The 15,559-nt window shown below is 39.3% G+C and overlaps 1 protein-coding gene across 1 annotated transcript in view; it reads right to left on the bottom strand.

The window, feature by feature from the left end:
- Window positions 1-4,774: 4,774 nt before the first annotated feature.
- Window positions 4,775-15,559, bottom strand: part of LOC141572785 (uncharacterized) — a 42,608-nt gene continuing 31,823 nt past the window's right edge. Inside the window, exon 3 of the mRNA XM_074338667.1 lies at window positions 4,775-5,443. Within this exon, the coding sequence (XP_074194768.1) occupies window positions 5,350-5,443 (94 nt within the window). The 3' untranslated portion in view covers window positions 4,775-5,349. The remainder of the gene's footprint in view (window positions 5,444-15,559) is intronic.

The following is a 15,559-nucleotide window of genomic DNA, read 5'->3' as shown; positions in this document are numbered from 1 at the left end:
GGGATGAATAGGTGGGACACGGGATCTTTCAGGCAGGGAAACCACTCTATATGATGCTGTAATGGTGAATGTATGTCATTATACAGTTATTAAAATCATGATGAGTGACCCCTGATGTAAACCACTGGCTTTGGTTGCTAATCACGTGTTATGGCAATGTTGGTTGATGGATTGTAACAAATGGACCTCACTGTTGTGGGATGTTGAATCTGGGAAGGCTGTGTGTAAGAAGGAGAGTGGTTATGGGGTACTCTGTTCTTTCTGCTTAATTTTCCTGAGACCGTAAAACTGCTCTAAAAATTAAATCTACTACTTAAAATAAAAACAATGAGGTCAATCTCTATGGATGGATGGAAAAAATGACTGAAATCTATTATCAGGAAAAAAAGGCAAGCTGCATACTATACATTATATGAACTGATTTCTGTGTGTGTGTGTGTGTGTGTGTGTAAGCTTTATTGTACAAATATGTCCACAATCATCCCATATGTTCCTGAAAGCACGAAAAGAAAACTGGAAGCATATATACTAGTTGATGGTTGTTGTCTATAGCTAGTGGCTTAACAATGGCTGACTGTAATTTCAGATTTTGTAATTTATTACATATTGCTTGATGTTTAATATATTAAGTATCCTTCGCTTTTTTTCTTAGTCAGAAAAATGTGTGATGACAAGAAAAATACTTGTAAGAAGGTTTTTTAAACAGAAAGCAGGTTTACAATCAATTAAGCCAGGCAGATAGAGGAGACACCAGAGTTGTCCTCAAGCTGGGTCAGGACAGGAAGCTGTTCTCTGTGTAAAACTTCTCCCATGGAGGCCCCATCAGTAGCAAGCTCTCCACCATGACAGCCAACAGCCCTTGAAACCAGCTTATCTGACCAGGCAGGAGAGAACTGTGGGCAAAGAGAGGGGCTGATAGGAAGCACAGCTTCTCTCTTGTATTCATGGATCTGACGTACAATGTTCTGAAGTGATTATGAGTGATGCACTATCACCATAACGCAATCACACTGAAGCACTGACAGTTTTACTGTCACTGGCCGGGGTGACATGGCTTCCAAGGGGCTGCTCCAAACGTTCAGCTTCTAGTGGGCATGCAATCTGTGGAATGAGTTTTATTCTTGGATCATACTCAGCAGTTACAAGAGAAAAGAATAAGGAGTGAAAAGTTTACCAGACAATATGTAAAAGTGTTTTAGTTATGTTTCCATATTTACAGTCTAACCCCCCCCCCCCCAATAATGGGAAGTACAGCATAGGGAATAGGGAATATCGTCAATAATATTGTGATAACTATATACGGTGTCAGGTTCTGGACTTATGGGGGGATCACTTCATAAATTATATAAAGGTCCATGCACTATGTTTACATCTGAAACTAATATAATATTAAATGTCAACTGTAATTGAAAAAAAATTTTTAAGTATTGGGGAAGAAGGGAAGAACAGGAAACAGAAGAGTATACACACACACACACACACACACACACACACACACACACATATATATATATATATATAGAGAGAGAGAGAGAGAGAGAGAGAGAGAGACAGAGAGAGAGAGACAGAGAGAGACAGAGAGAGACAGAGAGAGAGAGACAGAGAGATATCTATAGCCAGATAGATAGATAGATAGATAGATAGATAGATAGATAGATAGAAAGATTTTAATATAGCAATGTGTCAATGCTCTTTGAAGGTGGGTCTGATCTCTCTTCGGAGAGAATTCTGATGCCCCGGATCTTTAAGTTCCTTTCCAAACTATTCTCAAGGGGGCAGAGGAACAGACCCAGCATCCACTGAGCAGAACTTTACTGAGAGGCTCCTGATTGTGAGGGCCACTGGTCGCTGTGGTCACAAACATAAAGAAGCTAAGCACTGAAACTCCCAGGAGACAGGAGTCTTTACTCTGTTGCATCCCTGGGACTTCCAGCAGGAGAATTGCAAGCTGAGCTTCCTTTACAAGAGGGGAGATAAGAGGTCCCCACTGGCCCTCAACCCTCATGGATGTTCTATTTAATACCGCACATAAGACCCAAACGGGCCCTGAAGTCCAAACAATACCTTATGAGGTACTGCCTTATGAGGAACAAAGACCCCTGGGATGAAACACGGCTACTGAGGTTGAAAGAGACCTCTATTCCCAGCCGCACCCTGCTTGCCAGGCCTGCCCTTTTGACTTCTGACAGTCATTTGCTTTTTATGAGACTTATGACCACTTACGTTGCTCTGCCTCTGGAATTTGTGTTCCTCTGGCACCTGTCCTCCTGTTTGGGCCCATTTGGTCTGCCCTGTGCTGGTTGTGACCTATGGCTCTGCTCTTAGAACGGGTACCTGTTCCCTCAGGTCCTGCTCCAGGGCACCGAGTGAGCCTGCCATCTCTGCAGTACTTATACCCTTTACTGAAAGGGTTTTCAAGACCTATGACCCTCTGGGTTTGACTGACACCTCGACTCTGGGAGTGACCAGCTGCTTTTGTGAAGGGTTTCATGGACCCAGCATGCTCAGAGCTAATTCCTTAGAGTGGCCATTTCCGCCTCCCTCCTCTTCTGTGGTAGAACTGAGTACATGCATGAGAAATCTGCTTCAGATTTCCCTAATACTCCAGGAAACACGTGCAATGGGCAAATGGCCCCAAGGTCCCACATTTTTTGCAGGGGACAACACTTTAGTGGAGGGATGCCATCACTTTGCTGTGGATCCTTCTCTGCTGGAAGCCGGGTATCTACAAATCCTACCCACAGAATCCAACAAACTCACAGTATTTAGGCCACAGAAAACGTGAATGCCTCTTGCGGCTGACCCGACAAAGAAAAGGGAAGCTATTGTTATTTTCAAGCAGTTCACAACTTTCAGACTCAGGATGACCATGCTTGTGAATGTTTTAAAGTGTGAAGAGTAGAGAAGGCTGATCATCCATCTCTTCCACTCCTACTCCCATAGCTTCTCCCTTCCCTGCTTTTTCATAAGGTAATTCGTATTTATTATTTTTGTCTGTGTTAGGACCATAGTTAGTGGTGTAAAGATCTGGTTTTGCCGATTATTGAAATGATACCAGGGGCTAGGGAAGAACTGCCACTCCTTTGTACCAGAGCCCACCACCATGAGAACCTGCCCACAGATATGGGCACCCTCACCACTGGGACCGAGGGGTCATCTTGGTGGGTGACTTTTCATCCTTCCTAACAGGCATGTGAGATAACACGAGTAGCAGTTTCTCGTCTGCACAAACAGAAACCTGAGACATCACAGAATTCTGGATAGTGTGTTGGAAGTGTGCCAGGCCTGATAAGGCTACTGTTTTCCTGGGCTGGAGATGAAGCACATATGGAATGACGTTGTGTCTGTGCTTAACCTTTCATATTGGCTTTTGAGAATTCTACTGTGGCTAAGCAACCAGAAGTTTCTGTTTGGTTTTATTTTGATGTAACAGTCAACCATATGCTACTGCCTCAAATCAGTCAGTCCCCATAGCTGACAACAGAGGTTTTATCCATTTCACAAGGGGGGTATTGGCCCATGATGGAGGAATGCAGCTGGTTCTCTATTTGTGGCAACGCCTTTGGGGAGATGTGGGATGCTTCTTTTAAAAATGGTCACTTCTGTATTGGCAAAATTCCTTCCATCAGCCTTGCTACAGATTTATGAAGCTACTCCTCTCCAACTGTGTGATTTGCATAATTAACAAAGTTGAAACAGGTCTTTAAGTACAGTCTAATACCTAAGACACTAAGACTCCTTGGGAATATTGGTGTGGGGACAGGGAAAGCAATTATATTCAGGTTAAGCTGTCGGACGAGAAATATCTTATTGCGTATGGGTCATGATCCATTTGTTAAATTTACTTGACAAAATTAATTTGTGAAAAATATAGGTTCCTCGTCCCCTATTTTGGCAATTAGTTCTGTAAGTCTGCAGAAAATGGGGATACCGCCCACTTAACAAGTACCCCATATGATAGTGGAGACTTCATGCTGTCAGAGTCATTCTGTACTAAGCAAGGGAGCCCCAAATTACATTAATGAGAAATTTAAATTTCTAACTCTGGATTCAAGTACACTAAACGTTTTCTTCCTGACACTGAAGGACAGCAATTTCCTGATATTTGAATTTCCCTGATCAAGGAAAATCCTTGATATGAGAGGAAAGAGGCAGCTCAAGCTCTTGGAGAACCCAGTTTGCAACAGTAAATGAAACAAACCCAAACCTCTTGTTGATCACAGCAGTCACCAGTATACACTATTTTAAATATGAATCTGTGAAGTGCAGGCGCGCGCGCGCGCACACACACACATATCCTCTTGCTCTTTTCAGCTTTGGAGATACAATAGGATGACCTATATGTCCTGTTAACTCTGCCCACTTAGCAAAGGAAGAAAGGGGTGAAAAAACTACCCTAACACTTGTAAAAGCATTTCCTGCTGTGGGAATCTGGAAGTGTGGCCTTCTCCCATCTTTCCATTTCTCAAAGAGAATAGTTCTGAAGCTCCTGAAAACTAGCTACATATCAGGGATTACAACGGAGGTTCGTTAAGAAAATTATAGTGTATTCATTCAACAGAATATCATATTGCAACCATTATAAGACTTATAAATAACTGGTAATGGCATGGCAAAGACAATAAAATGTTCAGTAAGAGAACAAAATGCTGAACTGCAGAACCATGTGTTGCATAATTTCAACAATTACACATAAACACATAATCATATATGTGGAAACACAACCAAGGTATAAGGTATACAAATATAATTTTATTTATCTTTTTTTTTTTTTTACAGATGGATGGGTTACAGTCTTTAGATTTTTGTTCTAGGCCTTTTTTTTTTCTTCTAAAATTTGATGCATCTCTATTTCTGTTCAGAATTAAAAGTCATTCAAGGCGATAAGGGGCAAAATTATTTCCAAGTTAAACAAAATAACGTCAAGCATGTTAAGAAACATGCTTTTCCAATTATGGCTCTAAGATCTGTGCATACTCACTATGTGTGGGGAGAGCTGCTGTTAGTAATAATCACACCTGCCTCCAGGGACCATCAGGGATGGTTTCATAACCGATGCCACAATGAGCCCTGAGCATGTTCAGGAACCCCTGGCGCCAAGACCTGTTCCATGCAGTCAATCCAGATCAGAACCCTAAAGACAGAGCAGGCAAAGGGGCTGAGAAGATGACTTGATTGCTGTTAAGAAACTTGTGATTATATATATATATATTTTATAGTAGTCTTCAATATCCAGAACACCTCTGGGGTTCAGTGTAGTGGTGGATCCAGCATTGAAAAAGAAACCAGCAGGTGGAAGTTACTGAAGGGTTCAGATTTCAGCCCAGCACAAGGAAGAACTTGCTGATATTATCGGAGCCCCTGAGGGTGGTTTCCCAGCCAGTCAGAGCTCAGTCTCAAACCGGAGGATCCTTTGTTCAGCGTGTTGGTGAGGGATGGCCTCCTGCAACAAGGAAAGGCTGCATTAGATGACATGTAAGCTTCCTACCCAGTTCTGGGACCCCAAGGTTTCAGATTCAGAGTTGGGATTTTATTTGACCAAGCAGGCAGCACAAGCATGACTATTCCCATCATACAGATGAGAAATTTGAGGCTCAGAGACATTAACTGAATGCCCAAAGTCAGACAGCTAGAGTGACAGAACCACTAACTCCAAACCAGTGAAAGCTGTGAGCTCTGGTAGATGCACTCAAACAACAGGCTGTAGGTACAAAGCCAGGATACCCGTAACTCTAACTAGGATTCAGGCTGACAGACCCTTGAGTGGTAAACTGGAAGGAAAATGGCAACTTCCCCTCAACTTTTGGCCTTTGTGACTGGATTACCCTCTGCAGGGAACACCTTCTTGTTTCATCCACAGGGAAAAGAGTCACATAGTCCAACCAACAGTCCAATCCGAAGCTTTGTTCTCTGAGAGGCAGTTCGAGCTCCCTCAGGGACTCAGGAAGCTGCTCCACGCAGCAGCCCACCTTGTCTTGACTGGGTCTGAGGGGTGTGTGTGTGAGCTGCTGAAACAGGAAGGGACAGGCCAGGCACCTCCGCTTGGATGAAGAAATGCTTGATTCCCTGAGTGAGAACGTGAGCCTGCCATAAGGGGAGCAGAAACCTTCTGCCTCGGGTTCCAGGAAAACTGCTGTACTCCCAGCTGTGTGGTTCCCGAGAAAATATGTGAGACATTCCTGCCAAAGAAAACCACGGCACAGTAGAGAACTGGGAGGAGGGGTGGTCTTTCCCATCCTTGGTTTCTGGCAGTTTGGCCCCAATCTGTAGTTGTCACTGCAGCTCTGCCACAAAGAGAAATTAGGGGAAAGGAAAGAAAAGAGAGAAAAAATATGCAGGTGAAATAAAACTGGGAGCATGAGACAGGTTTTCTTTTTCTTCAGAGAACTATTGTGGCATTAATAGTTGTACGAAAAGGGTAATCAGTATTCCAATTTCCATGACTGGTGATTTCACTCAACTGAGGTGTAGGAAGAAATAAAAAGCTTTCCAATTAACATTTATTGAGCACATATCATGTACCAGGCACTGTGCTAGAGTATTTTCCATGTGGTGATTCAAGTCAGCCTTTTGAAGATCTTATGAGGTAACTGTTATCATTATGCTTATTTTATAGATAAGAAAACCTACACAGAAGTTTCAGTAACCTCCCGAAGGTTACCATTTAGTAAGCAATAGAGCTGAAATTCAAGTTCAAGCAGTCTCACTCAGAACCCCTGCTGCACTAGAGTACAGTATAATGCTTATAGTTCAGGTGACTTGCCTCAAAGTCACGTAACTAATTAATGAAGGACAAATCAGAACTAAAACCCCAATCGTCTCCATCAGGTCTGATGATCTTCCCACAGCCTAAATAGAATGTCCTGGACCAGGGCTCACAAATCATGTATCTCATGAAACTGCTTGACTCACAGAAACTTCCTGAACAAACTCTCTTAGAAAAGACTGACATAGATATTGAACCAAAGTTTCACTGGACACCTACAGTGAGTCAGGCCGCTCTCATAGCTTATGGATTCCTCACAACCAATTTGGGCAATGGTATGTTTATCTCCTTATTTATGGGAGGTAAGTGCCATAGTGGAGGTCGCACAGTCAGCTAACAGCAGAGGGGGAATAGAAAGCAAGTCTCCTGACTCTGAGTCCAGGCCTCGCCACCTCACACCTCAGTTTACCTCCTGAAATGAAGAGAGAGTTCTTGAAACAATGCAATAGATAAAACCATTTAAACTTTAATCTTAGCCACTGTGACCTTAGTAGAATGCTGTTAAAATTTTCCTCTAAATGTCTTAGCCTTTAACAACTAATTAAATGAAGCTCATAAATGGGATAAACTTGACTCTACATTAATGAGGTGTTTTACTCTCCCTCGTATAATTTTATTGATGTCTGCAATCACTTTTCACAAAGGTAATGTCCTTCTCAAGGAAGCAGGTTGGCTTCTCTAAGGTTTGGTCTCCATGCTACCTTCTTATTGACTATGAGGAACCCAAAACCCACAGGCCAGGTAAAACTGATGGAGGCAAGCCTTTCCAATAAAAAGAGAGCAGATTCATATTTTAATCAAAAAGAGCCTTTGGATATAGAGATAGAGATAGAGATAGAATGAATGAATATGTATCATACAAGCAGCTGATGTGGCAGGAAGGAACTTAACTAGCCCTTGGCACTCAATGAATTGCCAGCTTCACGGAGATGCTTTCAGTGATGCTCTGAAAGTCAGCGGCCCAAGGAATTCTGTAACACCAAGACAGTATAAAACAGCGGTCTGTTTTCAGAAGAATTAGACTTGAACCTGAAGCCAACTACTCACGCTAAAATGGCAAGGGATTCACTGGACAGAGACCCTGGGGATACAGAGGTGCCAGCTCTCGGAAAAACCTCACCATACATTCCGAAATAGAAAATAATGTCTCCTGAGATTCCGTTACAATGTCTCAGTGAGAGAAAGTCCCTGCCATTACCTAAATAGCCTGAGTACATTTAGTAGTTGACTATTATTACTAGAAACCCACCAATTCAATCAAAAGTTGTGCTTTCTATAGAGTCGGTTAAGCTGGTTTCTTAATTAGGTTATTCCATTAGCCACATTCATAACTTCCAGTGGGAGTGGAGCACTAAAAGTCATTACGGTGAGGAATTGGTCAAATCATTGACAATCAGGATGAATCCTCTACATTTATGAAAATCCAACAAGCAGTGCAGTGATGGTATGGGCACTTTTTAATGTGTACTTACTTTTAAAAAATAAAAATAGCATAATGGGACGAAAAGATGTACAGGAGTCTTTGGAGAAAAAAATAGTTAAAAAAAAAGTCTTATAAGAGTTAACTTTCTTCTTTCAGAATAGCTCTGAAAAAGCTGTTAAGGTTAAATCCATGAGACATGCATTGACCTAACTTTCATACACAGCCCCTCACATTTATACATATATACCAAGTTCACCATAGAGCATGATGATGTCATTCCTTCTATCCCATATCCTCACACTTCCTAGGGTAACAATATTGGACTAAAAGAAAACGAAAACTGACTTGTCATAATACACCCTGTCAGCCACACTGATTCAAGAAAATGACAGAATCACTCATTTCCATCTTGTGTGGAAGCAGCAACATAGCAAATGTCAAGGAGAAGCTCTGTCACAACTATACTAATGAAATTTTACTGGGATGATATAGGAGAGCAAATGCTTAAGATTTAAGGCAGGACTTTATTGGTTTGGGATTTCAGATTCTTTAGTCTAGTCAGAGATGGGATTCTCAAAAGGAAAAAGGAAATCAAACATGATATTTAAAGACTGTTAGACTGAGTCCCAAATGACACAGAGATGGGAGAGACTGAAAAAGAAGAATGACTGGTCACATCTTGTTAAATGTATTAAGAATCACTAATGTGGACCTAATTCTCATAATAGTCCTGGCCCGGTATACAGGCCAGCTCAAATACCATTCTCAAATCATTCCTTCTGTCTCCCAGGAGGGTTAACAGTTCCCCACCCATCTTTGTCTTCATAGTACTTTGCATAAATGTTTATTATACCTGTTGTACACTTATCACTCTAAATTGCAATGTTTCTGTTTGTACAGCCGTCCATCCTCATCAGTATATGCAACCTCAAGGGCAAAGGCTGCATCTTAGCGTGTAGCACAATCATTTAAAATGTTTTAATAGTTTTGTTACAGAAGGAATACCTACACAAATGGCAAAAAAATTCAAAACGGCAGTATAGACAAATATAAAAATATGGTTAACACCCTCCAGAGGGTATTATGCTAAGTGAAATAAGTCACACTGAGATAGACAAATACCATACGAGTATGATCTCACTTACAGGTTGAATCTAAAGAACAAAATAAAGGAACAAACAAAACAGAAACAGACTCATAATAGATACAGAGAACTAATTGATGGTTACTAGATGGGAGGTGGTTTGGGAGCTGGGTAAGAAAGGTGAAGGAATTAAGATGTACAAATTGGTAATTACAAAAGAGTCACAGGCATGTAAAGTATAGTATGGGGAATATAGTCAATAATATTGTAAAAACTATGTATGGTGTCAGGTGGGTACTAGACTTATGGGGGGATCACTTCATAAATTATATACATATCTAACCACTACACTATACACCTGAAACTAATATAAAATAGTATTGAATGTCAACTTTAATTAAAAAAATAGTCACAGGTATATAAAGTACAGAATAGGGAATATGGTCAATAATATTGTAATAACTATGTACAGTGTCAGATGGGTAATCGATTTATTGGGGTTATCACTTAGTGAGGTATATAAATGTCTAATCACTATTTGTTTTGTATACCTGAGACTAGTAAATGGATTTTGAAAAATAAATTAAAAAGGTGGTTAAAATTTTCCACCCCATGATCTAAGCCAGGGGTCAGCAAACTTTTCTTTTTTCTTTTTTTTTTAAATTAATTAATTAATTTATTTATTTTAATTTATTTTTTAAATTTATTGGGGTGACAATTGTTAGTAAAATTACATAGATTTCAGGTGTACAGTTCTGTATTACATCATCTATCAATCCCATTGTGTGTTCACCACCCAGAGTCATTTCTCCTTCCATCGTGTAAAGGGCCAGATAGGAAATATTTTACTCCTTGCAGGAAATATGGTTTCTCTTATAACTAGTCAACTTTGCTGTTCATCACAAAACAGCTTTAGATGTTAAGTAAAAACAAATAAATGTGGCTGCATTCTAATAAGACTTTATTTACAAAAACAGGTAGCAAATCAAATTTGTCTCATGGAACAAGGTTTGCCCACCCCTATACTAGACCACAGCCTCACATCCCCAATTAACAACTGTTAAAAGTTTCTGATAAAATGTATTGTTAGTTGAGTAAATCCTTTATGCAGCCTCAGCTAACCAAAATGTACCTTGTAAAGACATAAAAAATATAGGATAGGTGACCTGTGCTAGTTTCTTCAAAGAGGGAAAAATTCCTAAAAAAAAAATAAAAATAAAAAATAAGCAAATGTGCCCATGTCTTTGGTGTCATCATATCTACTCCTCAGCACATGAACTCTAAAGTACAATTCTCACCAGAAATGAAATGGCCAGTTCTAGTTGGATGCCCAGATGAGCCAGGAAAGTTATCTAACCTACTGGAGAGTTACATCATAAGCTCTAATACAAGGACCCTGGGCTTTCATGGACTGACCTAGAAATCGAACCACTAGGGTGAATACTGTATCAAAAGTAAAACCCTTTCTGAGCCAAAAAGAAAAAAAAAAAGTTTGAAATACCCTCTCTTTGTAAAGTCAGGAGCCTCATGCACATGCCTTAGAAAGGGAACTGTGGGGGCTACTGCTGACCCCTGTGCCCGGCAATCTGGCACACATTTCATAGGTCCTTTAAGAGTATGGTGTGATATCTGAGAATACAACATTCAGAACTTATACCAAAGATTAAACAAACAAACAAACAAACAAAAAACATCAGTAGGAAAGGTTCTATGAATGTAAGATCAATTTCTACTCTGGAACTTTTCAAAACATTGAAGAATTACAAATTCTCCATTGTCACTGGCTTTCCTTGGTTTCTCACTGTCCCTATGATTCTCTTTTTGGATCTCTGGGTCTCCATGTTTCTGAGGTAGCCTCTCTCTCTCCCTTGTTTTCTCTCTTTTGTTCCCTCCTCCTCTCTTGCTTCTCCTTCACCTTTCTTTGTGTTGTACTCCTTTTGTCTTTCTCTTTCTCAATCTCTCTGTATTTCAGTCTCTGTCTGTCTCCTCTCTCCCCCTTTGTCCTATGATGACTTCCATCTAAGCCATTCAATCAGTAAACTTCTTTTCCATGGCCATGCAAGACCATCTACTGACTCACCATCATGAGGGAGGAGTTACACGTAGACTATGAGTGCTTGACTCATTATGTATGTACACATATGACCAAGAGTGTGCATGTGTATGTAGTTGTGTGCGTAAATGAATAGATATAAATGATAGAGAGAGAGAGAGAGATGATAGAGAGATATAAATGATTGCTAGATGAGAGAGAGAGAGAGAGAGAGAGATGAATAGCAAGATCATGCTAATGGCTGAGATTTAAATTGACATATGTATGTTCTCTTTGTTGGAATTATAGGTAGGTCACCAGAATGTATAGTATATAGTATATATGAGAGTATATAGTATATAGTATGTAGTCTTGTTGGTGCAAGCATCTCCATATCTGTCTCTTCTTTAATTAAACAAAAACAAAAACAAAAAAAGAGTGATGAAAAGGCCCGGAAGCATCTGCTATTACACATTCAAAAGAAAAAAGACAGTGATCTTACCACCTTTGTCATCAAATCTATCTACTAACATTAGTAATTAGAGAAATTTTTAAGTTAAATTTAAGTGCCTAGAGTTAAATAGAATGAAGTTTAATTCATAATATGTTTGTTAACTTTAAATAAGTTTTAAAAAAGTAATACAAGTAGTATATATTGATATAAGAAACATCAGAAAATACGATTTAAATGAAAAAATTATCATAGTCAATGGTAAAATTTGAGCCCTACCTTTCCAGATTTTTTCACATTTTTTTTCTTGTAGCCTTTCTTCTAATAACTGCCTTCCAATCACACTACTAAACCACCAGTTAGTTTCATTTCCCACTAAACAAATGTAGGTGATAATGATATCTGTCCTTATCTCTTAGGAATATGATGAGAATAAAACTGAAGTAATGTGACAAAATTCTTCAAAAGGGAAACATTTTGAAAATCTAAAAGGTACATTATTGATCTCAAGCAGTACAGAAAGCATTCAGTAGATCTCAGCAGAAACAGAGACTTAAAACCTTTTATGTACATGTAAAAGCAGGGTTTCCCACAAGAGCATCCACGCTCTTTCATCCCCACCTAAGTTTTGAAATAAGCTCTGTTCTTTTATTATAAACCTGTACAGGAAGGTTTCACCTTTGTTTCTTGCCAAGTGTTTGAGTATTGCATCCAACTGGTCTGAGTGGAACTGTGCTGCGGGGTGGCCATTACATTCTGAGGTTCCAGCTCACAATGGCCACACCTCTTCCGGGCTCTCACCTTTGGCCACTGCAGGGATGTTGTTTGGCCAGTTTTCCCTCTAGAGACATAGGTGCATCATTCACAATTTCTAGATGAAAGGCACAGCATAGAGTCAGGCCACATAATGGGCATAAAAACTTACAGACATAAAGCAAAGTGGCTGGGCAGCCTGTCCGAGGATGTCTCTGGCAGAGTTCACTAAATAAGAGTTCTTTTTTTGAAAACTGTATGAGAAATAAGTCAGTATAGAAAGAAGGAACAACATCTAAGATGAGATTTAAATGAGCGACTATGGAGATTTAAGTGTACAATTATATCTTTAAGGGATGTCACAGATTTTGTTTTCCTACATAGATTTTCAGTTTCTCATCAGGCAGGCAATATACCCATAATCATCCAAAACAGATGTCACAGATGAGGGAATTTTAATCTCTTGTCTCTCCACACTTGCTCTTACAGTTCTTTCACCTACCAGGTACTTATGATCATCTCAAAACTCCCCTTTTAAAGTCTGTTCTAATATCTGTGGTCTAATTTAAGCATCACGCTTGCCATTGTGAAAGTTGGCCTAAGGGGAACCATTTTAGGATGGAGCCAGTACAGTCTTTCCAGAGGAACTGCATTGCCCGTCTTGTTTCTTAAACCTTTGGACTGGGCTAAACCACAATTGTTTTACAAACAATTGTTTATAAAGTCAGCAAGAAAGGGAGCACCCTGATCACAATGATTGATGATTACGGACCTTCTATATGAAGATGCAATGAGTAATCAATCATGTATAGCCAAGAGCAGCTCAGATTGTCAGCACCAACAAAAACCTTTTTCTTTTTTTCACGTAATTATTACTTTTCTTTCCTCATAAAAACCCCTTATTTTCACCCTGTAACCGGGACACTATTCACTGAATCTGTGCTCCCGAATTGCAGTTCTTTGATCCCAAATACACACTTTGCCTCTTAAATAGGGTTCTTGTTTTTTTAGGTTAACGCAAGCCTTTCTAACCATCCCAGCTGGAAGGTTCCCATCTCACCTTTACTTCTGTAGCAATTTTGCCATCTGGATGACATGCATCTTCTATTGCCTCATGTGAATGTTCATAATTTTTCACACTACTTCACACACACCCCTTAGAAGGTGCCTGGAACATATTAGGTGCTTAGCAAACATCTGTAGAATTAAAGGGAATATGATAACTTATATAAGGTTATTTGTGTTGTCCCTCCTTAAATGTTAGCAATTATTACTCCTTAGGACTCCTTAAATGTTAGCAATTATTAATACAATAAATAAATGACAACAGTCCATATATTTTTGCATTGAATTCTATGGTTTTACACTCAATTCTATTTTATTTGCACCTTTTTAAAACAGATGTGACTCATTCCCAAAGTCTATATTTAATTATATTTTCTAAAAGGTACCAGCAGATTTCAAAAAAAGGTTTAATTTCTGTTCTCAGATTATGCATTTTGTACCCAAAGATTGCATGTTTGCCAACACAGAGAGGATATGAAACAAATTAATGTGCCATTGTATCTTACTATTTTTTTTTTTGCTATTTTTTTTTTTATTAGTTTCAGGTGCACAAGACAAAGCAAAACTTAGACGTTTATCATTTATATCACTTCCAAGTCAATAGCATAGATCAATGAATCATCCTTACTTCCTGGAACTTTACTTACAAGTACAAATTGTTCAACACTCTGAAGTTGAAGACACTAATACAATAGGTCAGACCTGGCTGGGGCTTCAGAGCAGCTCCTTACTATGTGCCGTCAGAAAACAGAAAGCAGAGTCTCCCTGCTTTTAGCACCGCTAGTAAGGAGATCTGAGTTGCAAACGCAGGCCCATCTGCCTCCACATCTGATGCTTTTTTCCACTACAGTATTTGGTCTTCCCTGCCATGCGGCATTTGCATTCTTGATTAGGATCAGAGCCTTGAGCAGAAAAGGTTTTCTAAAGAAAGGCAATTCTAGTAAAACTTAAAAAATGAGGTAAAAAAACAAAAAAGCCTGTACAGTGATGACCAATGCTGGTTTCATAGCCAATGCTGAAATATAATCAGATTTTGTTAGCTCAGAAAGATATTAACTAAGACCAGATCTTGAAATCTGCAGATGACCTTGTGCTGAGTGAATCACCAGAGTGAGAGGAGAGGAGAATATGAGAATGTGGAGAGAATAGGAGAACAGAGCAATTACCGTTAGAGCTAAAGAATGAACTATGACGGGCACATGTTCAAAACATTTCTTTTTCACAAGGAGATGGGGTTTCCATAACCAGGATTTGCCACCTCCCACCCTCCTTTGATATCCATCCAAGATGAATAATTTTACCAAAATATCTTAAAAGGTTCTGATTTCTAAGTTCTATGTTAAAATCTACAAGGCAAGTGTAGATTTTGGAGTCAGATCAAAGCAGGTTACAAATAGTGCTCTGCCTCATCATCCAAAACAGCTTGGCAGCTTGGGCAAGTCACTTATCCTTTCTGAACCTCAGTTTCCTGTTTTGTGTAATGAGAGTGAAAATCTGACCCTGACAAGGGTACTGTAAAATTTTTTTTAAATGATAAATATAATGCGTTTTTTTAAAAAAAAGTTGGCCAAATTTAATTATCAAGATTGTGTTGATATATCTCAGGTCTAAAAATAGCTGAAGGAGAACACATGCATGTCAAACATGCAATCACGCAGTTTGATAAATGCAGCACTGACTCTGTCATAATGACAAAAGCTAAGTAATACACTTGTACACTCCAGATGACTGTCTATGAGCCACATTGTCAGTAAGAAAGAGTCTGGAGGTGAGAATCCAAACATTTAACATTTAATATTTAATTAAATATTCAGCAAAAAAAAAAAAGGAACAGACGTAAATACTTACCATCTACCTAATGAGAAGTTCATAAGGATTAATGAGTTAATTCGGGTTAGCATTTTGGAATTCAATGAAAGAAAGAATAATACACACACACACACACACACACACACACACACGACAAGACACTAAATATCATCATA

This window comes from Rhinolophus sinicus, linkage group LG07 (genome assembly GCF_036562045.2).
Source record: "Rhinolophus sinicus isolate RSC01 linkage group LG07, ASM3656204v1, whole genome shotgun sequence".
NCBI lineage: Eukaryota > Metazoa > Chordata > Mammalia > Chiroptera > Rhinolophidae > Rhinolophus > Rhinolophus sinicus.
Note: the sequence above shows the minus strand (reverse complement) of the source record. Positions and strands in the feature narration are given on the sequence as shown.